At 42.0% G+C, this 27,482-nt stretch overlaps 3 protein-coding genes across 4 annotated transcripts; all 3 read right to left on the bottom strand.

The window, feature by feature from the left end:
* il19l (interleukin 19 like) lies at nt 1-2,878 on the bottom strand. The gene is made up of 5 exons (XM_079297204.1): nt 1,629-2,878; nt 1,385-1,447; nt 1,071-1,223; nt 921-983; nt 1-479 (listed from the first exon to the last, which is right to left on the bottom strand). Exons 1-5 carry the CDS (start codon nt 1,782-1,784, stop codon nt 399-401), a joined length of 516 nt encoding a protein of 171 aa, XP_079153330.1. The 5' UTR covers nt 1,785-2,878; the 3' UTR covers nt 1-398.
* Nucleotides 2,879-2,999: 121 nt separating this feature from the next.
* Nucleotides 3,000-11,310, bottom strand: prelp (proline/arginine-rich end leucine-rich repeat protein). Of its 2 annotated transcripts, none has more exons than XM_079297202.1 (7): nt 11,158-11,310; nt 7,417-7,834; nt 7,142-7,327; nt 6,864-7,021; nt 6,545-6,741; nt 4,324-4,399; nt 3,000-3,435 (listed from the first exon to the last, which is right to left on the bottom strand). In XM_079297202.1, exons 2-7 carry the CDS (start codon nt 7,828-7,830, stop codon nt 3,405-3,407), a joined length of 1,062 nt encoding a protein of 353 aa, XP_079153328.1. In that variant the 5' UTR covers nt 7,831-7,834; nt 11,158-11,310; the 3' UTR covers nt 3,000-3,404. The 2 variants fall into 2 exon arrangements, with proteins under 2 accessions (XP_079153328.1, XP_079153327.1); XM_079297201.1 differs by lacking the exon at nt 3,000-3,435 and adding an exon at nt 3,463-4,156.
* Nucleotides 11,311-19,170: 7,860 nt separating this feature from the next.
* On the bottom strand, nt 19,171-24,588 carry LOC306775826 (lumican). Its single transcript, XM_079266359.1, has 6 exons — nt 24,051-24,588; nt 23,526-23,604; nt 22,807-23,138; nt 22,295-22,607; nt 21,244-21,561; nt 19,171-19,922 (listed from the first exon to the last, which is right to left on the bottom strand). Exons 1-6 carry the CDS (start codon nt 24,177-24,179, stop codon nt 19,771-19,773), a joined length of 1,323 nt encoding a protein of 440 aa, XP_079122485.1. The 5' UTR covers nt 24,180-24,588; the 3' UTR covers nt 19,171-19,770.
* Nucleotides 24,589-27,482: the final 2,894 nt, after the last annotated feature.

Below are 27,482 nucleotides of genomic sequence, written 5' to 3' on the forward strand. Positions count from 1 at the left end.
GTATTTTTTTTATTAAAATTTAAATTAAACCGCTCTTAAAATAAAAATAAATATAGCAACAAAACGATATCTTTAGTCTGCTTAATGACCTTACATTACAGTAGAAGCACACATACAACAGCATAACAAATTTCTATTGCTGATAAATATCAATACATATTATGTCATGTTATTTATAAATATATATATAAAAAAACAGCCCACAAGTTAGTGGATGAATATGCATATTAAATTAATTCAAGTACAAAAATGAGGAATAGGGTACAATGGCAGAGAAGGGAAATGAACAATCCCTCACTCTGCGTACAAGTAATGCCGGGTCAGGAGTTCACATCTTTGACGAGCTTGAGGACTCATCAACAGCAGCCACTTTGGGGTTTTGCTGAGTTTCTGTCTGATCATGCGCTGAGTCCCTCCAGCCACCCCAGCACTGTGTCCAGTTCTCCCACGGCCTTCTGTGCAGCCTGGTTTATGTCTAGCTGCTCAATGGAAAGAAAAGGAGAAACGACAGAGAGAACAGTGGATTTAATGATGAGCATAACTGTAACAACACTATTATACATATATGAAACTATTTTCTGTTTGAAAACTGTTTCCTTTTTTGTTTTTAATAGATTTTTATAAAACTGTTTTGAAATGAAATCTGCCAAAGTATTTGTTACCCCGTTGAGCTTCAAGAGTGCACTGTGTTACATGTTTAGTAACATACAGAACTAAATATTCATATTGAGTTGTTTGGTGGCTTTATTGTTGCCACATCTTTTTCTTTTAAGATATTAGCAAGTGATACATAATATATTTAAGATAACTGTAGACCAGACTGAAAACCAACCAAGACGTCGTTTGAAAAATTGGATATTACCCTCTGCAGATAACTGTGTGAATGTCTGTGCCCAGTGAGATGTTATTCAGGAACCTACCGTGTTAAACTCAGCATGCAGGGAGTCGATCTTATGCTGTGTGTCCTCTTCACATTGGCAGTGCTGCACAGAAGGCACAATTATGAATACAACGTATTGCTATTTTTAATTCAAGCACTTTTTTCCATTGGAAAGAGTTATTGAACTTACACATTTATGTATATCTTTTCTGATGGTCACAAAAGCGTTGGCCAGAGCGCTGGAGCAGCGTCGCTGCTGTGGCTGAGAAGAGGCATAGTTGCTGAACACTCTCTCAACGTAGAAGCGCAGCACAAGACGCAGGAAACAGCACGTCTGACCATCCTGATAGAGACACACGAAGGTCAGATTACAGCAGCTACATACTCGTATACTGTTTCTAAAACTTCATCAGTCTAAGGATCAGGATACAGAAATATTCAAAAATCTGAAACAGGAAATTAGGATAGAAATCACACCAGCACTACATGGTGAAAAAGACTCACCTGAACATGCGTTATCAATGATTTGTCCAGAAGTTTCACTCCGATTGCACTGTCTCTTTCCATCTGGAATGCAGAGACCACAAAGAACAAATGAGAATATATCTCCACTTCGAGATGTCATAAACCGTGTTTGATGTGTCTGCCTGTGTCTGCCTGCTATGCTGGATCAGGCTGCTGCGTTTGTTGATTTCTAATATTCATATTTCTGTCTGTTGTTTTGAGAAAGTGTGTGCATTAAACTCACCGCCTCTGATCGTATGTCAGTGTAGTATTTCCGCAGTTCGTGCATGTGAACATTGACGGAGCAGCTGGCCAAGCTCAGGGTTCGGCTTTCCCCAAGTTCACTCAGACAGCTGAGGAGGAGCAGGCAGAAAGAGCAGCCGAGCAGCATCTTCATCATCGTGGTTGTCTGGTGGGAGAGCTGACAGAAACACGTTGTTCGTTAAAATATCGCCAGATAAATTATTATATGTCGGTACAGATCATGGGGATTACTTAAATGATTGACTATTCTGTTAAGGCAAGGCATGTTTATCATATGGCAGCATATTTCTGATCAATCAAGTCTATAAAACGTCGAAAAATAGTAAAACCAAATGGCCATCACAAGTTGTAGGTGATGTATTGTTTTGTCTTGTCTTGCTACTCAATTTATAATAAAAATAAATTACAAAATCGAGAAAAGCTTCTCATTTCAGGTTTCAATGCCCACCGCCATGACCCCAAACCAGCACCACTTGTGTTTACTCACCTGTGTGTGTGATACTCAGAGGAAGAGTCCTGGGAGAGATGTGCCCTGTGTCTCCATCCTGCCTCCTTTTATAGTGGTGTAAGGGGGATTTTTACCAGGTACTGCATCACTTGCACAGACACATACACACTCATGCACCTGCACATGTACTTGCACACTAATTGTTTTACAGGAGGAGGAAGTATGCCGCAATTAGAGGAACTACCTGAATGGCAGAAAGGGAAAAGATCAAAGATTTCCTCCTTGATGTGCAGTGTGTTCATTGTAGAGAAACCACTTTGCTGTGAGTGATGTCATCATTTGTTGAGTCTTAGAGTGTCATCATTCCTCCGCATCACTCATTTATTCAGACGTGTTAAAAAGTACGCACTGCATCATTTGGCCAACGCCCAATTCAAATGTAATGATTGTTTTGGTGTGAACGATGGGTGTGTTTTGCACCAATAACAATTTGTTTTTGCGTTCTCATAGACCTCTGACCAATCACCATGTATGTTCTCAAATGTTGTACGTCATACTGGAACTAAAACCTCCTCCAGCACATACCCATACCCGTTTCCGCCTAGGAGCGCTCTCACAGGCTGTGACCTCACTCCTGTCAGACAAACCCTGATCGGAAACACCTACCGGACGGACCTGCTCACCCGCTTACTAGGCCATGTTAACTTTTGATGACAAGTGGTGGAAAGAATCATAAGCAAGGAGGTACAACGGAAAACCCTAGATTCCGTTCTAGGAGGTCGTAAAAATATTTGGCAAAACTTCCCAGGTCAGGAATGCTTTGTGCTCGCTAACCACTAGATGTCCTCACAAAGCACTTTGAACATGGAACACATTCTAATGATCCAATTCACAAGTCTGTGGCACTGCTTCAACATACTTCTCTTTATGTGACACAATTTTGCTACTTTCATACAAAGTATGTTGTATTTTTCTGAGATTGAGTCTCTTTTACAGGAACCACATGTGACTGTCCTGAGAGAAACAGGCTAATGCTGCAACTCAGCAGTGGACAAAGTAACAGTGACGCCTCGCAGTGCAGTACAGTACAATAATCCTGCAAGTTATTTTTTGCGACCCTTTTAGGAGGTGCTTGTAGTTGGTATCAGTTAAACAAAGAATTCAAAAGATTGGGTTCACTAGAAGGTCAATCACGTTGGATGAAGGCAGGGTACAACCTGGACAGGTCGCCAGACTATCGCAGGGCATTCCTCCGTTTTGCAAACCTAATTTACCAAAAAATGACTTGTGTTGGTGTCCATCGATGACTCAGAGGAGCATAAGGAGAGGGTGAGAAGATCTGAAATAATCAAATGCAATCAAATGATCAAAGAAAAGAGTTTTATTTTCCATTATTTGTACAAAGCTTCTTTTTACAGAAGAATAATATACAGAGGACTAAGAATGAAAAGAATAAAACGACATTTTTACATGGAGTACCTTGAAAATCACAGGCACATTTGGGACAGTCTCAACTACATGGTAGTTGTGTTTTAAACTGGTTCTTGCGACATCCACTGCAGGTCTGGTTCCTGTCCTTGTTTGCAGCTCTACTCTGGTCACATCTGCTGGTAAACATAACTACCCTCCATATGTGGAGTATGTCTGTCAATGTACCTGCATTTTCTGGCTTTACTCATTCTAGTTTTATTTTTGCACTGTATTACTATAAACAAAAAATGACTAAAATGTAACATCTGTCAACAATGTAAGTTGAACTATCAAAGCTTTATTTGTGCCTCTTTCAATAACGCAGTTCCACACTCGGCCTATGTACGGTTGGATATACCTTGTTTCTCACTGAGCATGCTTTGCCTTTATTCCAGTTTGCATACAGTGCACACTGTGTGTATTTGTGTGTGTATACTGTAAGTGTGTTGTGCGTGTGTGTGCATGCGTGCGTAACCTCAGGCCCTTTGGCAGGGTTCTCCTAAATGACAATGGAGTAAAGGTGTCTGAAGCACATGATGACGTCCAGAGGGATGGGGGGGCTCAGGTGATTTCCGTCCAAACGCAGGTACCTGACACAACAGAATATGTGCCAAACATGTCATCCCAATGACAACTGCTTTGTAAAGCTAACTTGTTCCTGACATCATTAGCTTGTTCTGGGTTTATTTCCTGTCAAAGGGTGCCGCTGCACCGGTTTGTATTGTTGAGTGCCAAGTTGTGACGTAATGTGACGTACCTTAGTCTGGGGACCAGACTGAGATCGCTCAGGTCGGCCTGCAGGCTGTATGGACAGATCTGTGTGCCATTGATGCCTGCCGGGAAAACACACAGTCATGAAAGTCGAGTTCTCCAATGCTGGAAAGGCCTCACATTCGGATTAACTGCTGAAGAATGATTTAAAACTTCTGTTGACTCTGCACGCCTGAGGCGATGCTCAGTGGCACCAGTCAGCCAAAAACGTATTCCGCTGTAGTGTAGACACGGAAGTACTCTGAAAGGAGCTGCCTGAAAAGCCGTTTCCTGGCTCAAATAGGAAGGTAAACGTGAGCTATTCCAAGATGTTAAGAAAACATTTTCATGAAGTAAATCTTGTCTATCCCACTTCAAGATAATATGACTAGCTCACAAAAAAGTCTAGATCATCTGGATCAATTGAATTTTGTCACTATGTCGTCGTTATTATGATTAATAACAACTCATTTACTTCACTTGTCGTCATTCTGACTGTAAACAATGTGTAGAAACAGTTCACAACAGTGTGTCAGCTCATGATCATCATACGTTCTTCATATTTCGACAGACAAAGCTATACAGAGTGCTTGTTTACTCTCCAAAAACAAAATGTTTACAAGTAGACATCAACTAACAATCAAATGAAGCTGCTCAAAATACTATCAAATGACTCAGCTTCAGGTAAGGTCAGGGCTCAATCTATATATGAAATAAATAAATGTTTAAGCAAATACAGAAGGTTGATTATTAGTGTTTTGGACACTTGGTTACAGAAACAGCTCCAAAAAGCGGACCTATAAGCAAACACTTGTCTGTCGATTGACATTAGCATTCATTTGGAGTCGTGTTTCTGGCCACCTGAGAAATCTAAGTGCAATATTCAATCCTCTCTTTTTAGCCCTGTTGTAGTCTCCACTGACTCCTCAGAAAAATAACTGTGTCTTTAGTTTGCTAGATGTTCAACTTCATGGTAACTGACTTTCAGTCTTTGGTGACGCACACAGTGTGCATTGTTTTTTTAAAAGCTCTTTTTGCTTGACAGGGTGAAAGAAGACACAAAGCTTCTTAGGACCTGAGTCCTGTAATAATTCTCTGTGGGTTCATCCTGGTAAGTGACGTCTTTCACATTACACACAATGATTTGTAAAGTGAAGTAATTTAAGATTACAGTTAGGTTTGATTAGGCCACATTAATACACTTGGTTAATGGGGTTTATGGGGCAGTTCAAGACAGCTGACTCATTAAAAACAATTCCAGATGTGAAAATATTTGTTTTGCTAAAATTTGATGTCAATCAGAGCTTGATAAGTCTTCCTGGTGTTTGTTTGATATGTTTCTTGTTGGAAAGATCTTGTGGATAGTGAACAGAGTCATTGGAGTGAAATCAAAATCAGAACAAGATTGCCTTTGTTTGGTGCGGCCCCCACAGTGCTTTTCACTTCATCTACCCGATTAGACTTCTTCTCAGGACTGTGTAGGATTGTGCAAAGTGAGTTTGATTGACAGCTCTTACACTTCTGTTAGTTTTGTTTCACCTGTTAGGGCAGCAAACTTACTCCCTTATCAGTCTAGTTCAGGGGTTCCCAAACCTTTTGGGGCCAGGGATCCCTTACAGGGTAGAAGAGTTTCCAAGGATCTTAATAACACGTATTCAGCATATGCTTACTACTATCTGTACTCTGAGATGCCATTGGAACTATTTATACCCCAAAACGTTTCAACCTCAATGCTTCAGACCTATTTCTTAGTGATAAACAGAAACACATTTGAATGTGAATCATCTTAAAATAAGATGAGATAATCCTTTATTGGTCCAAAAGCAGTACTTATATATATCTTTAAACAAACTTCAAATAATTGATCTTAAAAGCTTTTATGAAAATGAACAGCATTATAAATCCAGATGTTAAACTTACCAGATGGAACTGCCGATTAGCCGATGAGCTGCTCGACCTCCTGAGACACAGCCATGAGGCTATCACATGCCGTGTGTCCCATAGACATTGACAAACCTCTCACGAATACGCGAAGGTTCTTTTTACGGGATTCAGAGCGTTACTTTAGCAGCAAACTATTTACAACGTAAATATATAATGTCTACCTGAACAGAGAATGAAGTTGCATTTCCTCTGAAGAGAACATTGCCTCAACAGGCAATAGATATGCTCTGAATTCCGTATTGAGCCCCTTCAAGATGGTGCGGATTGCTGCTGAGATCACTTACTCTCGATGGCGTTGTGGTTTAGGTGCAGGTGCTCCAGATGAGCGTTGAAGAGAGGAACAGAAGTGATCTGGTTGTGAGCCAGTTGCAGGTCCAGCAGGGTGGTAACGTTGAACACAGCCTTAGGAAGTCCTTTATCACTCAGCTGGTTGTAGTTCAGCCTCACAAACGCAAGGTGGTCCAAGCCTTTGAAGTAGTCTCTGAACAACGATGAGAAGAACAACTGTAAGAATGTAATCCAACCAGCGTTTGATAAAGCATGCAGTGCATGTATGCATGTGTGTTCATTAGCTATGTGACAACGTGGGCACTGTGTACTTGCTTTGGGACGCCTTCTATACGGTTCCTGTCCAGGAAAAGCTGTATGAGGCTATTAGGTATGCCAGCAGGCATCTTTTTCAGGACGTTGTGAGCCAGATTGAGCTGCATGAGGCTCTTTAGGTCCTTAAATGTGTTCTTTTCCAGGTCACTGTCACTCAACTGAAAGAAAAGTCATCATACATTCATATTTGCTCCAGAAGTGCATACAGGTCACTGACCCTGCTCATACCTGAACCGCAGAGTATAAGCTCACAAAGGTACTTTTAAACGGAGGTTTACCTGGTTGTAGTACAGGTCGAGCAGCGTCAGGTTACCCATCTTGTTGAAAGCACCAGCAGGGATCTTAGAAATACGATTTCTACTGAGGCGGAGTTGTTCTAGACTTGCTGGGAGACCGGAAGGGACCTCTTTCAGGTGGTTACGTTGCACATAGAGGTATAGCAGTGCTGGGATCTTCTCAAACACCTGCACAAGAGATCGATGCAGAGAACACATATTTAGATGGTTTTGTGTCAATTTCAATTTACGACTATTAATTGAGGAAACTTTATGACCTTTTTGTCTATTCGGTGAATGCGGTTATTTGCCAAATTAACCCAGCGGATCTCAGTGGCGTTGACGAACGACTCTGCCGTCACTTCCGAGATGTAGTTGTTCTGCAGGTACAAGTAGTGGGTTCTAGGTGGGATGACGGGGATCGCACGGATGTTGCGGTTCTCACAGTAGAGAGCATTGGGATAGCTCTGGGAGCATGTACACTCTCGGGGGCAGTCAGGAAAGATGGAAGGTGGGCCCAGGATGGGAGGGGGGAAGTCTGTCGGCTCCTGGGGCTCTGGCTCTGCCGCTACAGCAGGCTGGGGGACAAAAGGCTTCTTGGTGGGCTTCTTTGGCCGAGTTCTCTGGGTGAACACTGCCCCCATCAGTAGGAACAGAGCCAATGCAGAGAAGAGTCCCACGCCGGCCTTCATCGTCCTATGACAGAGAATGAAACAGAGGCAGCTGATTTGTAGACTCAACTGTATTTACAGTTACATGGATTAAGAGAGAGAGAGAGAGAGAGAGAGAGAGAGAGAGAGAGAGAGAGAAGCCTCCACACAACACACAACCTGTCATTTTCACACACAGAAAGTTTAACATCATGCAGATTAGTCCTGTCTTTTGTTTCTTGCTCTGTGTGGCAGCTCTGGGACAGTGCTGCCTCTCAAGTGTGTATCAACCTGCTTCCTGATTAGCAGCAATGTAGAGGCTCAGTGCAGATCTCTGATTACTCTGAATGCTTCAGTAAGCAATTGTTTATTTGACTTCAGCTTGTTCCTATTCTGAAAGGATATTATTTGCAGCAAAAATAGTCCAATTTCAACTGGTATCTAGACAAACATAGAGCAGGTTTGGATCTAAGCCATGAAAACACTGAGACTGTAGTATTGTTAACCGAAATGATCAAAATGCCTGACTTTTGAACAAATATTGCAACCCAATGGAAATGTTGCTGACTTCAGTTTGAACACTAAGAGTTGTCTGGTTTAAGTTTTCAGACTAACTTTGCAGTGTCCTGACTAAGAAAAGTATGTGAATCAATCATAATGTCAAAGTGACATGGATTGATATGTCATTCCAGTTCATATAAATGTTAAGATGGGGGGGGTTTGTGGCTTGGTAATACAAGTGGACGAGAGTGAGAAGGAAAGAAAGCAGTGAGTTGTTTAATTTGATCAAATCCCAAAAGGAGGAGGGGAAGATACTGGTACAGGAAATTAGTCATTATGAGGGAGAGGAAAGGAATGTTTTTGGATAAAGGCTCTATTGTCAGCACTGGTCCAGAGGGAGAGATGTGGAGGTTCAGGCTCTTTGAGAGGTCCAAAGGAAACAGTGCTGAACCCCAATACGACTCTGATGGAAGCAATATGCATCCTTTAAACCTTTGTAAATGCAAAACTGTTGCAAGCAGATGTAGTATAGTTAGGTTCAAACTGCCATGTATTTGAATGGTATCTTTTTAGAGAACAATTCATGTTGTAAAAACAGATTTTGTCGAAGATTGTTAGCTGTTTAGATTAAGGAGTTTGATTTTAGTTGATGAATGAAAAACAAAAAGTGTCCAACAGATGTTTCCAATGAAATCGGTGTAAATAAACAAAAAATAATCACCACACAGCTGTAAAAAGGCATGAATTCACCATTCGCTTCCAAACACTTTGCACCAGTTAGGCAAGCCGCCGGCCAAATTGATAAACATAATATATGAATCACGGGGCAGGAATGAGGCTCAGAGGTATAATCTGTTCTGCCTGGAAAAACAAATCTGAACTTTTCTCTGACGGTGTTCCCTGGCACCGCCCTACCTCTTCCCTCTCAGCCACCCAGAGCCTCCAGAGCCTCCCAGCCCCTCGCTCAACACCAGAACCAGCTCTCCTTGCCCTCGTGTTGCTGTTGTCAAGATCAGTAGTCTGGCAAACAACTACAGAGGCAAAGTCAGAGATGGCTGACTCATTGATTTGTTATTTGGGACCTTAAAAAGCAGATCTGATAACGAATTCATCCCTAGCAATTATTGACGACTTCATTTTGACTTTAAACCCCACAAAATATGGTTATATTTAATTGGATCCTCCTTTTAAAAACAGCAGGTCACACATGCAAGGTCCATTTAGTCGGTGTCCAGCAGATGTGGTTTGTCCAGTTGTCATGGACTTTTGTAGAATCAAAAAGACAAATTGGCAAACTCCTGTGACATGATCGAAAGCTCCAGAGCAGCTGCTAAATGGACCTATTGGTGGGAATGTTTTCAACTGATGTTTCCAGGGTCGAAATGCATTTTGAAACCCGTCTACGAATCAGTTTTTCAATCTAAAATGTATATTATTCCAAAAATGTCCATGAACATTAGGATCAGCCATCACTCAAAATGAAACAGATTTACTTTCTCATGATTGAAAGTGTCTTTTTAACAACCAAGACCAAGATGTCATTAAGTTACAGTCGATATCTTTGATCAACAGCTATTTTTGCACAGTATAGATACATTTTAATACTGCGAGTATGATCACTAGGTGAAAGTCCTCTTGAGATGTCCATGTGTATCAGAAGACTTTTTAAAAAGCCATAATTCTCATTCAACTGGAGTTGCTGTTGAACAAAGCTCTTTGTTACAACAAAGTCCTTGATGGTGAGCCCTTTCCAATTCATTTGTTTCCCTTTCGCTGTCAGAACAGGCGCCGTCATTCTGTTAAACTGAAAATGATCACTGTTTTGTAAGAAGCGCCACGTCACACACATCTGAATCCAGTGATCTGACTCAGATATCTGCGGTTAAGAAGAAAGAAGAAGAAGAAACATTCCTTTATTAGTCCCACAGTGGGGAAATTATTCTCTGCATTTGACCCATCCCTGTATATGTAGGGAGCAGTGGGCTGCCAATGACAGGCACCCGGGGAGCAGTTAGGGGTACAGTGTCTTGCTCAGGGACACTTCGACACAGGACGCGGTGCAGCCGAGGATCGAACTGGTGACCTTTCGGTTGGCGGACAACCCGCTCTACCCAGTAAGCCACGGTCGCCCCTAAAATTAAACAACACATTTACAAAAATCTCCAAATAACATAAATGACAATAAAAGTGACTTCATAAAAACTGCATCTTCTGACTATTTAAGAATCATCTGTACGTAAAACTTACTTTAGTTATCGGTCGTTAAGTCCACCTTAACTTAAAGATGGACCTGATGTTAAAATTGTTTGATACACATGCCCTGGAAAAGTGACAGTTACAAAAGTATTTGCCCTCCTTATGAAACCCTCAGCAGCAGATACTCTGCATTAGTGTTACAAGATTGCCAAAACATGTCCTCTGGTGGGTGGGGCGTTCCTGCAAAATCTAAAATCGAAATAATGTTGAAACAACTTGAGGATCCATCTGATGAAAAATCATAGATTCTCCTCCATCAGCACAAAGTGAGCAGCAATGAGTTTTCAAAAAGAGTGACATTTCCTCACTCTCTTCATATTCAAACTTCCCTGCAGCAGCAGCTGTCCTCACACACCCCGACATAAAAAGCTGAAATCAAAGTGAGTTTTGCAGGAGTGGAGAAAAGAGTACCACTCTGTCTGGCACAGCGTTTCACCAGCAACACAGTAGCATGGCTCAGCTGCCAGGATTCCACTCTTAGTCCTCAAACATACACAGTGGTCGTTCTGGCTCTGTTTCACACACAAACACACTCCTGACTGGATTATTCTCTTATTGATCTGGATCCGCCTGAAACAGCCCCCCATGGAAACAACAAATACAGTTTCTTACCTGCCTCTGGTACCTGCCCTCTTTTGTCAAGTCACAAGTTTTGTGTCTTTTCTTCTCTCTGCTTCTCTCACTCTTTTCCTTCCCCTCCTTCTCTCTCCCTCTTCCTCTGTTTCTCTCTGTCCCTCCCCTCCTTCTCTCCCTCTTTCTCCCTCTCTCTCCTTTGCACTCAAAACAAATGGTGGACAAGCCTGCCTGTTGGGTTTGTGCCCTGGCTTTTTTTTTGCCTTGGAAGGTCACAGTGGTTCTTTCTCCTCCTTCGCTCGGCTCAGGGCTTTCATGTGTCTGAACTGTGTCACAGTTTGTCATCATCTCTGCTCTGTTGCAGCACAGCATGATATTGTTTTTCTCAAATAGACCAGGGTTCATGGTCATGTTTGCATATTTGTGTGTATGCACAAGCATTTGTTTCTATATCAAAAGTCTTTCAGAAATGCTGTGAACACTGAATCTCTGTTAGGAAAAGCCTAACTGTAATTTCATGTCTTTTCAGTCTCCCACCCACCCGCTATTGTTTTAGATGACTGCACTCATACTCAGTCATGTGCTTTTCATTAGCAGCATCCTTCAGCTGATTTGCCAGCAGCTCTTCTGTGTCAGTTGAATACCCAGGAGGGGCTTTCTTCTACTCCAGCATCAGTAAACTCAAAAAGTCTGATTACTGAGGTCCAGCTAAAGCATGGGAGTAGTGGAGGGCCTTTCAGGAAGTGGGGCTGTGTGATTAAAGTGTGTGTGTGTGTGTGTGTGTGTTTGTGTCACTGGGGGTTTCGAGGTGGACATGTGTTTGGTGTCCTGCAAGAGTGAGCTGCAGCTGAAGGATAATGATGCGAACATATGTGAACAGTTTCAAACTCACATGTACATGCGTGTGCCTCCTTCTCCCACTTTCCCTCGCTTTTTTTCTTCACCTAACCCCACTCCTCTTCACTCAGTCAACAGGGTTTGGTTATTGACCTCAGCTCGGCCGAACATCTGGACAAGACTGGTCCCAACAAGGAAAGGAAGGTTACGTCAACAAATACTGTAGGACACAGAGAGAAACGGGTCATTACAACAAATACGGCACTTTTTTGGGTTGTTGCTTTCTCATCTTCTCCGCTACCATTTAAGAACGGGTGCAAGAATCCTATTCAATGACTCACCTCCTCTGATCAACTGCAGCGACCTCATTTCTCTGTAAAAGTTTTTATTTTGTGCTGCTATGCAGGAGTGACGTCATTGGAAATAGCTGCTAATTAACAGCAACGCCCCATGATTTGTTATATTGTTGAATAAATTACATTAACAATATACCATCATTATAAATGAATTCAAAACAGATAAGTTAAATTGAATGAACTTTAATTTAAAACAAAGGTGATTGTCTCAATGATGTGGTCTGCTACAAATTGTTGGTATCCAGCTACTGTCTGGCATTGTGCTGACATTAAATGTGACAGGTCTCAGTCTACAGAGGTGGGCAGCACATGAAGTGGACAGGCCATTTAATACAAACACAATGAGCTTCCAACCAGGAACCCAAACAACAAAGGAGGCAATACAGTGCGTGTCTGAGCCATATTAGTGAGAGACAGAGAAACAGCAACAATCACCAGTGCTGCTAATTTATTGAACAGGCAGTATCATTCGGACAAGATGATGGCAAGTTATACCCAAATAAAGTAAGTTACTCATGCAAGTTTCTTTAAAATGTTGTATTAAAAACCTTTGAGTGGCCAAGCTTGCGTTCTTCAGCTCTTACAGCTCCACCTGCTCATAGAGAGAAGAGACAGTCGTGATGTAAGAAGCCAACGTTTTAGTTTGTTTCACAGTTGCAAATCATTGTAATGCAAAAAAAAACAATATTTCTGTATAATCTGAGGTACCAGGATTTAAAAAAATACAGCTGTATAATATAATCTAATCATTTGAGACACTGTTCAACAAATTAAATCATTGATGAAACTTATTTGACTCTATTGTCATGTTTTTATCATTGACTGACAAATCTTTGCAAAGATAAACTTTGCCTGAGCTGCCCGACTTTTCAGACAGAAAAGATGCATTGTCAATTCGTATATTGACAGGAAGCGCTGGAGTAAGATAGACTTTTCATGACCTGAGCTTTGACTTGTGTGTTTGCTTAATGAGGTGCACCTGTTTGTTTTTTTCTTACGGCTTAAAAAATTGCTTGAAAAAAATCACATCTGCCTGAAAAAAAATCATATCTACTTTAATCTTCCAACTGATTAATTCTACTTACAATCACCTACATTTTCCCTTTCAAGTTGTTGCAGGACACAAGCCACAATGGCATCTTTAAAGAGCGTTTTCTGCCTGACATTGAGGTCTAGCACACATGTAATATGGTGCCTCCCCGTGCAGCCTGTGCCCATCAACTCATGATGTATCCATCATTTTGCGCACACTTTGCATGTATCCGCCATCCAAGCAATGCATTCATATATATTGTGTTTTACTTCTGTATTTATTAGCTGGCGTTAGAAGTTTGAACTATGTGGTTTGGTTTTGCATGTGAAAAGAGTCACATGGGCTGTGGAATGTAACTGTTCAGTCTGCAGCGTTCAAAGACGCTGGTCAGAGGCGGTTGGATGTTATTGCTCTGTTTTTCATGGCTCGGTTCATCCTGTTGATGAAGAACTGCAGAAACTCTTTAAACAGCAGTCCTCACTGCTATTACATACTGCAGCAGATGTTTTCCAAACGGATGGAGAGAACGAGGCGGGTGCAGGCTCCAGCCCAACATGACTTGGTGTGTATAATAATCTGAGAGCGTTCAGGGAACAGCCTGTTCTGTCATCTACAGAGAAAACTGCACGATTGAACTGTTAGTTTAACGGAGACGCGCATGATCTTCAGCCAGAGGAATTCTAATATTCTCCCCAACATTTACCGACAACCTTCGATACAGCATCCACTGTTTATATATTCTAAATTCTGTGGGCCCCACCCACTATATCCTCTTGCAAATCTCAGCAGTCTTTCATATGTTTGTGCTTGAAAAGTTTCATGCAAATACGTATTGTCTCAAAAATCACTTTATGATTTCACAAATGACATTATTATTGCATCAATCATTAATACACGCTGGTGTTAGGGCTGAGTGATATGGAGGATATCAAACATAATATTTTAGACCAACTACCTCTGTATAGATATTGCAAGGATATTGTAGAGTTGACCATTGATGCTTCCACAAAATATTTACACAATGAGATTTTTGTCAATAATCCTAAGTGTTGTAGAACAAGTGGGCAAAGACAAGTAATAAAACAGCTAAAACAGTCTGGTAAGTCCAGAAAATGACATCACTTTACTGTAATGCAGCATTTAAAACTATTAAAAGACCTTTGGACCGTTACTGACCGTAAAAACAAAACAGCTTGCTGAAAACGTGCTAAAATGCTCCGTAGAGCTGAGAGCAACTGTAGCGTCAGGTCATAACTCTCTGTGGGTTCAGCAACCCCTTTCACATTGAACTAAGATATATTTTCAGTTGTTAAAATATAAAGAAGTATTAAAAGCTGACATGACACAATACACAACACCAAGTCTCTCATAAGGTCCCAGACTTCTAAATCTGTCTCTATTTTAACCAGTGTCAATTCAGTTTTTCCAATTAGAGAATAAATCAAGAACCATCTCCAAATATCAGTAGTGCTAATACAGACCGTAGACAGCAGTGGATACAATTAGAATGAGATTCAAAATAACTTTTGGTGGTTGGACCAGTTCATATCCGTAGATTATGTTGTGCTCATGGAGAGTCTGTGTGCAGAGGGATGTGATATGCGAGAGGTCCTGAGCTCCTCTGTGTTGCTGTTATGACACTGCAGGGACATTCAGTGCAGTTTGTTTTGACTGATGGTTTCCAAGGCAGAGTTTAGTTCAGAGGAGAGGAATGAGGGTTGAAACCAGATTAGAAATACTTCACCATAATAAACAAATTGAAGCTGCTCTTTTTAAGATGAGATTGTTGTCTACCAGTTTCAACATATTTTATTATAATTCTTTCGATCCATTTTGCATTGTTCCGCTATATTTAGATCCTTTTAGCTGACCAAATCAGTGAGCCTGGAAGTGTTGTGGAATATTTCCTTAACAAGTTCAGGAGTGAAGTTGGTTTTATCCAAAGTGTCTAACATAAAAACAGAGTCTTGATGAATGATCAAAGTTTCATTATTATTTAATGTTTGCAAACAGAGAACACAAAACACCACCACGTATTGCAGTGAACTGTGAATATGCTCTAAATGACACAGAATCAAAACAAGGCATTTATACCGGCCGGCAGAGAGGAACGGATAACACACCCAAGACAGATGGCAGAAATGTTTAGTCTAACAAGAATCAGTTGATATAGAGAAAGAACACGTCGGCTGCTTGTCCCGACTAAGATAGAAAAGTGACCTTTGTCCTAGACCAAATAGGTCAATGTGTTCAGACATCCAGACGCCCGTACAAATGAACTTTCTAAACAGCAATATGTCTCACAGAAAATATCATGAGGAGGTTAAAACATTTTTTACCATTACACTCCACTCTTTTGGTTATACCATAACCACAATTAAACATAATAAAAAAATGTAACCAGACTAACTAGAGCACAAAGGGTCGACTGCCTTTGTCTCAACAGACCCCAGAGGACTATTCTGCCTCTGTCTTGAGAGGTCTGTTCCTAGCTAGATCATGCTTCATGATGAAAGGCCTGGGTGTGCTCCGTTTCGAGCCCTGCTTCTCAGGAACACGTTGAGGTTGTCCTGGGTAGCGGGTTGTTGTCCTTTTCTTCCTCGTGGTATTGATGAGTTGTAGACAGTTAGCACAGAACACGACGTGTCTGTCGGCCACTGCCCGTTGTGATCCCGTCCGTGAATCACTGCTTGTTCTCCTTCGATGGCACCTTTGGTTCTTTCGGTGGTGCCCGTTGGCTGGCACTTGATGCAGGTGTTGTGCTCACCTGAAGCTTCTCCTGGGTCTGGAACCTTTTGCAGTGTGACGCGTGGACTTTTGTTGCTCTCTCAGCTACCTTTACTGCCGTGTGGGTGATGAGGAGGATCTGGAACGGGCCCAACCAGCGTTGTGCTCTCCAGTTCTTCCGTCTGAAATCTTTCACCACTACGAAGTCACCGGGTTTCCGCTTGTGGAGCGGTCCCTCCGCTGGCCTCGGGAGGGCAGCTGCCACCTGTTGTCTCATGTTAGATAGAGCAGAGGACAGTTGTGCACAATATGTTAACATTTCATGTTCGCATAAGGCGGTGGATGGGAGCGGTGCCTTGGGTGCTTCCGTGCCTACATGAGGAGGAAAACAAGTTACGTTCGGCATGTCTAGGAGACATGTGTGATAACGCACGTATCGCGCTGCAGAGAGATGAGAGGACTTTTGTCCGAGGAGGATCAAAGAGACTGAGTGAGGTACGAGCAGTGTCAGCGGCGCGTAACCGACAATGTCACTTTCAGTCCGTCAGGGGATGATGTCAAACAGATGCCATAAGCGCACATCAGGTCTCTGCCCATCAGATTAATGGGACAGAGTGGCGAAAGTAAAAACGAATGTTTCACTCTAATGTCAGGTTTTTCGTCAGTCAAGTCAGTGTGCACACTCGTCATCGGACTGCTAAATTTCTCAGTGACTGTTAAACCAGAAGCCCCTTGTGAATAAACATACCGCCCGCTCATCTTCTGATGAGGAAAATGTTTCTGTTGAATTCTGTAGAAAACATTTCATTAGCTATCTGCTGTTAAAGACAATGAACACCTCAATGCCTTGCGGTTTATTGAGTCAGTTGTTCTGTCCACTGGGATCTCATGTCCCTTCTGGACCTTCAGCGCCTGAAAACCTACATCTGTGTCGTCTCAATTTGTTGGGAGACACTAATGAGGGTTCACCAATACCGATTGTGTACTGCACAATATTTCAAATGTGTTTTCATTTATTGATCAATATTGTTACTGCTGCTATATCTGTTTCTCATATTTCATCACTGTACTTTGTATGTCTCTGAAAAGGAAGAATGCCGCAGGAGTCGGGTTTACGCGTACGAGGACGACGTAACAAAGTCCAGTAAAACAAATGAAAATAGAGAGCAAAATAGAGTTTGTCATGAACAGTAGCTGATGGATAGTAAATGGATGGACTTGTACTTGCGCTTTTCTAGTCTACCGACCACTCAGAGCGCTTTAACGCTACATGTCATTCACCCATTCATACCCTGATGGCAGGGCTACCACGGAAGGTGCCACCTGCCCATCAGGACTATCACCATTCATGTTCTCCTTTATAAATATCACATTTATAAAGGAGAACATGCCAGTAGCCATAAAAGACAATGGTCAGAACATTAACCAGTTAAATCGTTATTTTTATGTCGCACTGACCTCCATAAAAGGTCACAGAGTAGTTAATAATATGCTCTTTCAATTTGTTGGCGAAAGTGAAATTGATACCTCTGTCATACCTGTGCTTTATATGATGTTATAGCCAGTTAGCTTAGCTTAGCATAAAGACTGGAAACATGGGAAAACAACTAGCCTGGCTCTGTCCAAAGGTAAAAAAGAAAAGAAAAGCCTACCCGGGTGCTAAAGCTCCCTTATTAACATCTTATAACCATGACTCATCATGACTTCATATGTACCCAACGGACTGCCAGCTGGTCGTCATTGGAACAACCGTACATAAACTTTTATGGTGAATCCCCGTCCCTGAAAGGAACTATGTGTGAGTGACTCTGTATATGTGAGTCCAGACATAGAGCAGGTCGAACCAGACCAGCATTTAAAAGACGCGTCGTCACGCAAAATATATGAGTTTGGAAACGTATTAGTGTGGACATGGCCTGAAGCACACAGCTGCATCAACAACAACTGTGACCAAGCCCTTCTCTCACACACGCACGCACGCACGCACGCACGCACGCACACACACACACACACACACACACACACACACACACACATGTTTATCTTTTCAAGTTTTTTTAAAATCAAACACTCACACACGTCAGCACTGAAAGGTGTGATCAACACAATTGATAAAAAGTGAGTTGGATTCTGTTTGCAGGTTTTTGACAAAAAACCAAGCAACCACAATTTCTGTCAGTGAAACTACTTTTAACTCCCATCATTAGTTGTTGTCAATATTTGTTGTCACAGAGAAATGTGCGTCTCTCCAGAGTCAGTCAGGTCGCTTCCGTCAACAGAATAAACTGTGAGAGGCAAAATACGGCTTGAAAAACTAAATACAGAAATGTTACACACACACTGTAAGTCAACCAAGATACAAATCCTTTAATGCACCGTTAAAGTCAAATGTCAGGGTAATAAAAATGGCACAGTACTGAAACATCTGCTGCTGGCACATCTGTCCCGTCTGTATTTGCTCCTTCCATTCCCTGAATTTAACTCTGACCATATTTGACGGTGAATAATGGCTTGTTTATATGCATTTTAGATAGCAACTTGTTTGTACTGTACATAATATAGATATATACTGCAAAGAACTGTATGGCAATAAGGTTTAATCTAACATTATCTATTGTAAGTCTCCCTGATGATGAGGATGAAGAAGATAATCTTCCCTTAAGAGGTTGGTAACGTGTCAAATACTCTTGTTTTCTATCGTAAATATTTTGGATGATTACATTTGACATTAAAAAGGGTGTATTCAACAGAAAAACTCAGCCCAGTGTTGCCAACTCCTTTCCAATAAAGGAGCTAGCAGCACTAGCTCCAAAAGTGGCTAAATGTGGCAAGAAAGTCACCATGCAGGCAAAACTGACAGCCCGTTCGTTCAGGTCTCCCTCCAAAGACACTACCCCAAAATAATCATTGTGAATGTCAATAACAAACGTGGCCGTTGTTAGTACTCACAGCTGGCAAGATAGCAGCTTGTGGAAGACTCCGGAGACGTGCAATGAGTGCACGGGAAGTGCGCTCACAGGTAGGCAGGCAGGTAAAGGATGATAGACAACAACTTTTCAAATCAAAGTTTAATGTAACAATATTTTGCAAAAAAGGGCTTCATTATTAAATGTTAAGATTTTCAATCGTTTTGTCAGAACATTTTTATATTCCATTTGTGGATTGCTGTGGCTGTTGAACACTGTGCAGATAACTGAGTCAGACTCTTTCATGACAAAGCTACTGAATTTTGCCATTCATACATGTTTCCTTTACATAACTCAGTTTAACCAGAGCACATTATTCTCTACAAATTAGAGGTTTTGTCACAGTTCCTATTGGGTAATAACACACAGATGTTTAACCCTGGTGAGGAAAAACTTGGAAAAAATGTAATGAGAGAGAGACTCAAAGGAGTATGAGAAATGTTTGGATCAGGGCTTTTGGCATTATGATAAAACAACACTGGATTAGTGCACATTCAAGCTTTGGCATCTTTTGAAGGTAGGTTTTCCTTTCAGTGCCTGGCTGTGTATCTACATCTTAAGCACATAATGCATTCGAGTCTTAAAGCTGTAGATGCAGGCTGAGGTGTTTGACTTCACTAATGACGAGTTGGCTAGCAGAATAAAAATCTTAGGCTGAGTCACGTTTTCTTTCTCGATGAAGTTGGCCACTGACATACAGTTGCCCTATGTTGTTGCATATTCAGAGAGTGGATCACATGTAAATACTTTCAAGCACTCGCAGGCAAAAGATCCAGTCAGATGGCAGCTGTTGGTAGGACATTTTATTTCCCTCCAATCGTAGAATCTTCATCCTGGAGTAGGAAAGAGGTCCCCACTCTCTGCAGAAACTGGTCACATTGAACTCTGCGGTGAACAGACAGAAGACAGACAGGAATTTTAAAACATATACAGACCATATTTCATTGTTATGAACTCATTATTCACCAAAGTGACAGCCATCTGCTTAATGCCGTCATGTCAAAGCGCTGTAGATACTAAACCAGTGAAGGCAGCTTTGATTTCACATCATGTACCATGTGGTGTTCATTATATATTTTTGATAAACGACTAAAATGAAACGCTTTAATCCCATCATGACATTTGCCTTACAGAGGGTCTGTACGACCTGCAAATGTCTCACTTCTGCTCACAGAGCTTTCATTTCCTGAAAGTCTTGCAGGTGCTGTGGTGAAAACGGAGGATGAGGAAACCACAATGCCCTCTTTTGCTTTCTCACTTCATTTCAGTCGTAGAGGCTCCCTCGGCCCAGACTGTAGGCTTTGGCAGACAAGAACCGCGGTAGCACTCGTGCTGCTAGCTAGACGATGAGGTGTGTGTTGTTGTAAAAGTGTTTTGCCGTCTGTCTGTCCCGCATGGTACACAGCCCCTTTGTCTGCTGCTTCACAGATCGAGAACATACTTTCACTTTGCCAGAGCCCATGAGCCAAAAAAAAAAGCATGCCAGTTCATTGCTGAAGGATGGTCATGTGAGTCAAAAAGGCTACGTATCTGCTGCAATGTTATTCGAATCCTATTGGCCAAAAAAAGGCCAGAGCGATGGGAAGCAGACAGCAGAGAGAGAGAGAGAGGAAAGAGGATACCATGAAGAGGGGAACAGCATGTGCTTCTGGCTCATCTGGCACTCTTACCTCTGGATCCAGCACAGATGTTTTCATACCACTCTCCTCGCTTCTCTGCTAACATACTTTCCCCTCAATATTCCCTCTCCTCCACCCTCCTCTGGCTTCTTGTCTTTCCATGTCTCTGATTCGTCCCTCCCCTCCCTTTATTCTCTCTCTCCTTCCACATCTGACTCGCCTCGCCTCGCCTGCTAGCTGCCCAACCCCAATCCAGAGTCCGTATATGCAGTGCTGAAGGCCGGCTGTGTTGGAGGCCTCTGGGGCTGTGCGGGTTTCTCTCCTGTCCCAGTCGCTTTTTCCGCATTTCTTCCTCTCCCTCACGATATGGTTAAGGTGTCAGACCTCTCCAGGTGTTCAACCACATAACTCACTCATACCTTACCTTGTTGTCACAAGAAATGAGTGTTTTGTTGACTTGTAAACTGGAGGAATGTGTGCACATGTGTAGGAAATTAACATTTCACAGACATGAAGTCAGTGAGAAAGTTGACTACCTTTTGTGCCTGTGTGTCTGTGCATGTTTTCTTTGTATGTATACACCTCACCTTGTATTTCATTGGCCTCCAGGTAGAGGTACTGCAGGGTGGTGGGGACCGTGGGAATGGTTTTAAGTCTGTTATAAGAAAGGTCCAGTTCCACCAAGCTGGAGAAGTTGAAGGCCTGCTGGTGGACGTCGCTGCTCTGCAGACCACAGCGACTTAGACGAAGATACTTAAGGTTGAGAAATCCCCCAAAATTATCTTCACCCAGTCCAGAGAGAGTGTTCTCGGACATATAGAGCTGCTGGACAGAAGGGGGTAAATGTCTGGGGACACCTGAGAACAAATTCCCACCGAGGTCCAGCAGGTTCAGACGGAACAGACCTGCAAGACGAGGGGAAAAAAACCCCACACACACACTAAATATTAATACTGACAAATTTGTACGACGTATAGAATGTGTTAACATTGTCAATGTTAAATGCCAGCAATGTTCAATGTTAATCAGACTGTTCTGAACAGTCTCAGGGCCAAACAATTACGATTACAAAAACAAATTGACCTTCATCACAGGGCAAATATTTTAAAACTGTCATCTTAACACGTACAGTAAATGGTTCAGGTACTTGTAACAGCTAGCATGTTAGTTACAGTAGTAATCATTGACACATCAAAATGCATTCATTGAAATATTAGTACTGACTGCACACAGCAAACTGACGTGTTCTTATGCTTTGCCTTGAAGAAAAGTTGTTCTTCACAGGCTTTTAAATTGTGTTTTATTTGCTTACTTTTGATTTGTAGAACTGTTTTACATTTGGAAGTATCAAATTGAATTATGACAGTGTGAGATGTTGTGACGCGTTACATATTTGAAATTAAATCAGATCACTGTTGAATTAAACAGCTGCTTGACTCCCACCACTAATAACCACTGAGGTAAAATGGACACTTGTAGCCAGCAACAAAGGGAAAAACATGAAAATGTACGATATGTATGTCAACTGTATTGTTGTTTTTTGCACAATGTGAACAGGTACGTAAAAGCAGGACTCTCTCACTTTCCACCCCAATAGATTCTGCATGTGTAAAGAAAGGAAATGACACATTACTCTACCTTTGAATTCTCTCTCTGTGATGATTTGCAGTCTGTTTCCCTGCAGCAGCAGCAGTGTCAAGTTGTGCAGGTTCTGGAAAGCTCCAGGGCTGATGCTTCTGATTCGGTTGTGGGCCAGTCGCAGCTGCTTGAGTCCAGTTGGTAGAGTGCTTGGCACTGATCTAAGGTGGTTGTGGTTGGCAAAAAAGTAGCTCAGCTGGGTCTGGTTCTGCAGCGAGACCAGATCCTGCAGCTGATTGTGGTCCAGGATGAGCCAGCGTAGAGCGGTAATGTTGGTCAGAAAAGAGGAGGACAAGGACGAGATGTTGTTGTCCTGGGAACAAAAGGAAAAAAACGATTTTGACTTTTCATACTTTTACAGTTTGGATAAAACATATACAGTATAGTGCAGTGGAGGTCAGCCACTGTGGGAAGTGTACAATGTGAACAAGAACTGAAAAACCACAGTGGGTTAATAGCAGACCGTTGTAAAGACAACATGCGCTCAGTTCCCGTGTCAGTGTTTGTTCTACCTGAAGAAACAGGTACTGAGTTCGGTCCGGCAGGCGGTCAGGGGTTTCTGCCAGACCTCTGTGGTCACAGTAGAGCGCCGTGGGCCAGTGGATGGGGCAGTCACACTGTTGAGGGCAGGCCTGGGGGTTGTTGGCTCGAAACCAGGCCGCGTCCATCCGTCCCTGCAGGCTCATCACACTGGGCTCACCCAGCAGGCGATTAATCAACAGAGGAAAACCTCCATAGTCTACGTCAACTACAACAGTCGCTAAGGCAGAGTCGAAAACACACAGCAGCAGCAACGCAGCACAACACAGCAGAGCCATAGAGACAGCTGGTGAGATATGTGACCCTGCAAATTAAACAGAAACAGAAAGACAAAGCAATTTTTACATGTCAGAGTCAATTTACTGAACATGTCACGATGAGCTTGAAGGCTGTGGGAGTTGTATCATGTCTTTTTTGGCTCTATCGAGCTGCATTACGAGAATAAGGGTTTTCATTTTTAATATTAACAACTGTTAGCTCGACATTCACATTTCACTGAGGATGAATCCAAATGACCTGGTTGATCTCATGACTTTACTTATAGTGCCCCCAGCAGGTCAAAGTTTATACTTATCCAATCGAATATATTGAAATCTACCACATGAATTGTCAACAAATTGAGTACAGATGACCATGTCCACCTCAGGATGAATTGTAATGACTTTAGTGATCCTGTTGTTCAGACTCTTACCGGTAATCAATATCCTGTCTCTCACAAAACCCCCACTTTGCTGGGATGCTCCTTTAAGAAATGATGCAAACCTTGGGCTCTGAAAATCAAGATGAAAAATAGGTCAGTGTGAGGTGTGATGGCTGCCTTTTGCACACGTACTTCTAACTTCTGAGTATGAGGGGGAGGAAAACATTATTTTTCCCTGCATGTACAGCTGTATATGATTACGGTAATACCCACAAAGCTGTCCACACAAACACACACTTGCAGACAAACACAGACTCTCAGTATGACACAACAAGTTAGTGAGAAAGGTTTGCCTCATCAGGAAGTTTGACTATCGGCATGTTTTCAATTTTGCAGTCTTCCAGTACGTGCTAAAAAGGTTTCCAAGAGATGAGCAATGTTATGCAATCTCGCCTCATCAAACCAACCGTAATTAAACAGACACACAGTATAGATTTGAACTTTTCCGGTTTTGCCTGCCTTGCAGAAGAGAGGAAATGGAAGCAGAGTATCAACCAACAACAGACTGGCACTTACCTGTTTGATCAGAATGGTGACAAGCGGTCTTGAATTCCCAATGAAACCCTCGGGAGCTGCATGGAACTTTAGGTGCATGTGCGTGTGTGTTTTCAAGCTCCCGCCGATGTTTACTGCTGTCTGATACATTCCTCTTCTTCAAACGCTGCCCACATCCCAGACCCCAGACCTCCTCCATAATCTTCCCTACCTCACTTCTTCCTTCTCCCTTCTGTCAGCCCTTGGTTACAGTTGAACCCACAACATTTGGTGGCAACATGTTTGCTTGTACCATGGGGATAAAACACACAAAAAGACTGACAAGAACTGCGGGAAAAGCAAATGACAAGGAAGGAAAATGAATTATGACAACTGGGTTTAGATTCTGATTCTGGGACAGAGTTCTCAGTGAATATGAGAACGTTTTGATCAGCATTCGAGTCTGGTGCATGTGAATGTGTGTGTGCATGTGAGTCTGGGTCTGCAGTATTTGTTCTGTCTGGAGGCATTCAAGCCACAAAGTACCTGGGGAGCCAAGGAGACCATTCTCTGTGTGTGCGTGTTTGTGTGTGTGTTTCCTTGTGTGTGTGTGTGTGTGTGTGTGTGTGTGTGTGTGTGACCTTGTGTGTGACTCTGCATGTGCGTCCATCTGTATGTGTTTGACTGTGTGTGCGCGTGTGAGCAGAGCAGAGCAGAGAAAAGACGAATGGTGGAGAACAAGAGGGAAAAGTGAGGATATTGTTTCCCATCAGAGCATGGACAGAGCGTCCTCTCGGAAAAACACATGGAATGACACCCGCAATGGAGCCAAAATAGTACTGCGTGCCTGTAAGTGTGAGGGGGGGGGGCACAGGTTATCTTTACATACAATTTACTAATGTGTTAGTAAATTGTATGTAAAGATAACCTGTAAATAAAAAACTCATGTTTACAATGTTTACTGAGGTAATAAATCATGAGGAGTAGAGGGTCATTTTCTCATAGACTTCTATATACTGGTAATCCCCAGAGGGTGGCGTCTGGTTACCTCGCCCAAAGTCTCGTGCCTTAACTTATCGTGGCTTAATTACTCGGAATAGTTGCCCAGTTTACACACATCAAACCTACAGCAAATTCTCATTTAACAATGCATCACTTATGCAGCTGATCAATAGCTCAGTGTTAGTAATGTACATTGTTTTGTTCTTGCTCGGCGGTGATAGCCCTTGAGGCTAATTCTAATTCTAAGACTAGTTCATTAAAAAGGATGGTGAAGTGAATGAACAAGAAATGTAATGTTAAGAACATTTCTATGACCGCTTTCCTAATGTAAAACAATTAGAGGTGAACATGAGTTGAACTTTGCATAACACAAATGGTATGTTGCATAAAATATGTATATGACGGATTTCAGGCCCCAGGACAACTAGCTGGTACCATTGATATGAGAGCTAATGAGGATAAATGAATACAGAGTCCACTCTTCTAGTTGTAACTGATGTCTAACTGGTTGAGTGAAGGTTTCTGGAAACACCAGTAAGAGCTGGTACACAGGGTGTCAACAGCAGCCTGTTGGCAGCTCCTCACCATCCGACACACACTCTGCTCTGTCTCCGTCAGATTTTCTCAGAAGGAAATGGAAAAGGCGTTCTTCCATCCTCTGCTGGCTCTGATCCCTCTGCTCCAGAATAACACCGTTCACTGAAACATTACATGCCCTGCCATGAATATTCACTGCACTCGCACATCCTGTCAGTGCTCACTGGAACTAATTTGTATGCTTCATGAATATTTCCCCAGTGATGATAAAAAAGTTGCTTTACTGTCACATTTATATTTTAATCATTGCCACGTACTACAATGTTTACCCAGTGTGTGCTGGGATAGGCTCTCACCTCCCAGATCCACACAGGATAGGTTGGTACAGAGATTGAACGGATGGGTGGATAAATAGAGACATTTTCATTTTACTGACAACAAATGAAAGCTGAGGAAGAAGGAAGAAGAGCTAAATGGTAAATTAAAATTTAAGGGGGTGACGTTTTTGAAGGGAGTCAGACTTAAACTTCAGTGGCTTACAAGCAACAGTTGTGAGATACAAACGGCAGGCTCAAAGAAGAACTGAAGTAAAACCTACATCTATTGTAGTGAGACGCTCACAGGCAGACAGAATCAAAGACAGAATGGGAAAGCCGCACTCTCATAACTCGGATACAGTCACTGATTTCATCTTATAAAGACTGACGCTGCAGCAAACCGCTTTCTTCAGGATAAAATGTAACAATCACCTGACTGACACGTATACCAATGAAGACAGGTGTGGTCAGGAGAGATCTGAGGGCAATCACCATGACAAGGAAGGCCACAGCTAAAAACCAACAAGCACAAACTAGAGACAAACAGGATAAGAATCCAAAAAGAAAATATCTTTATGCTTACGTTAAATTGAACCAATGAATCCACAAAAATACAAATCTATATCTACACATTAAATGTTTCAGTTCAGTCATTTAAAAGGTGCTAAATTCAAAATGCAGAGCATATAGATTGAGGGATTACCTCCACGTGGCTCTCAACATGACAGCAACTGACCCGACGGCATCGCAGCTAACGGTGCTAACAGTGCTAACAGTGCTAACAGTGCTAACAGTGCGAACAACCGCAACAGTGCTGAGAGAGTAGCAAAGGGGCATTACGCTTCAGCAATGATGCTGTGGGTCAGCACCATTCTAAATAAGTTAAGTTTTAAGTTAATGTGAAATGATTTTCCTAGCCCACTACAAAGACCCCCAGAATGATTGCAAACACAATACACTAAATTTAACCGATAATACATAACTGTTATTCAAGAGATTGTAATGTCCAAATCTATGGCACAGGAAACAAAAGACAACTTACTTTGAACACCAATTCTGTATGAATAATAATCAGAAATAATAGCCTCAAGTTTCAAAAACAGCATTAAAACAGTCTTGTTATTGTTATCAATAGACTACTGGTGCTATGTAAAAGAAGAGCCACATTGAAGCTGATTATGAGGTCTTAATCTAAGTCTGTGCCATAATGAATGCTTTCATGCCTCCATGATTGCTAATGGCACCAAGGTTAAACTAAACCTGTTTGAACAGTACAATAAGTCATCCAGTGACAGCTACACAATACAAATATGATGTGACACACATTACCAACAATAATATGACGTCAATTCTGATATAACTGCTGAGAAAAGCAACACAACAATACAAAGCATTTCCCAAAGCAGGCATTGCCCTCAGGTGGTTTCCTGTTTGAGGATATGCTGAACCTGCCAGCTCTCAAACAGGTTGGAAGAAAGTGTAAAAACACTCTACAGTGACAATGAGTCATGCTTCACCTGCACTGCAGAGTGTTCGGCTTTGTGTCTGAAGACATTCTGCGCCAACAAAGGCAGGATAGAAGAAGACTGCTAGCATGAAATCTTTTTCAAAGGTTATG

The sequence above is a fragment of the Melanostigma gelatinosum genome (assembly GCF_949748355.1).
Source record: "Melanostigma gelatinosum genome assembly, chromosome: 3".
In the NCBI taxonomy this organism is placed as follows: Eukaryota; Metazoa; Chordata; class Actinopteri; order Perciformes; family Zoarcidae; genus Melanostigma; species Melanostigma gelatinosum.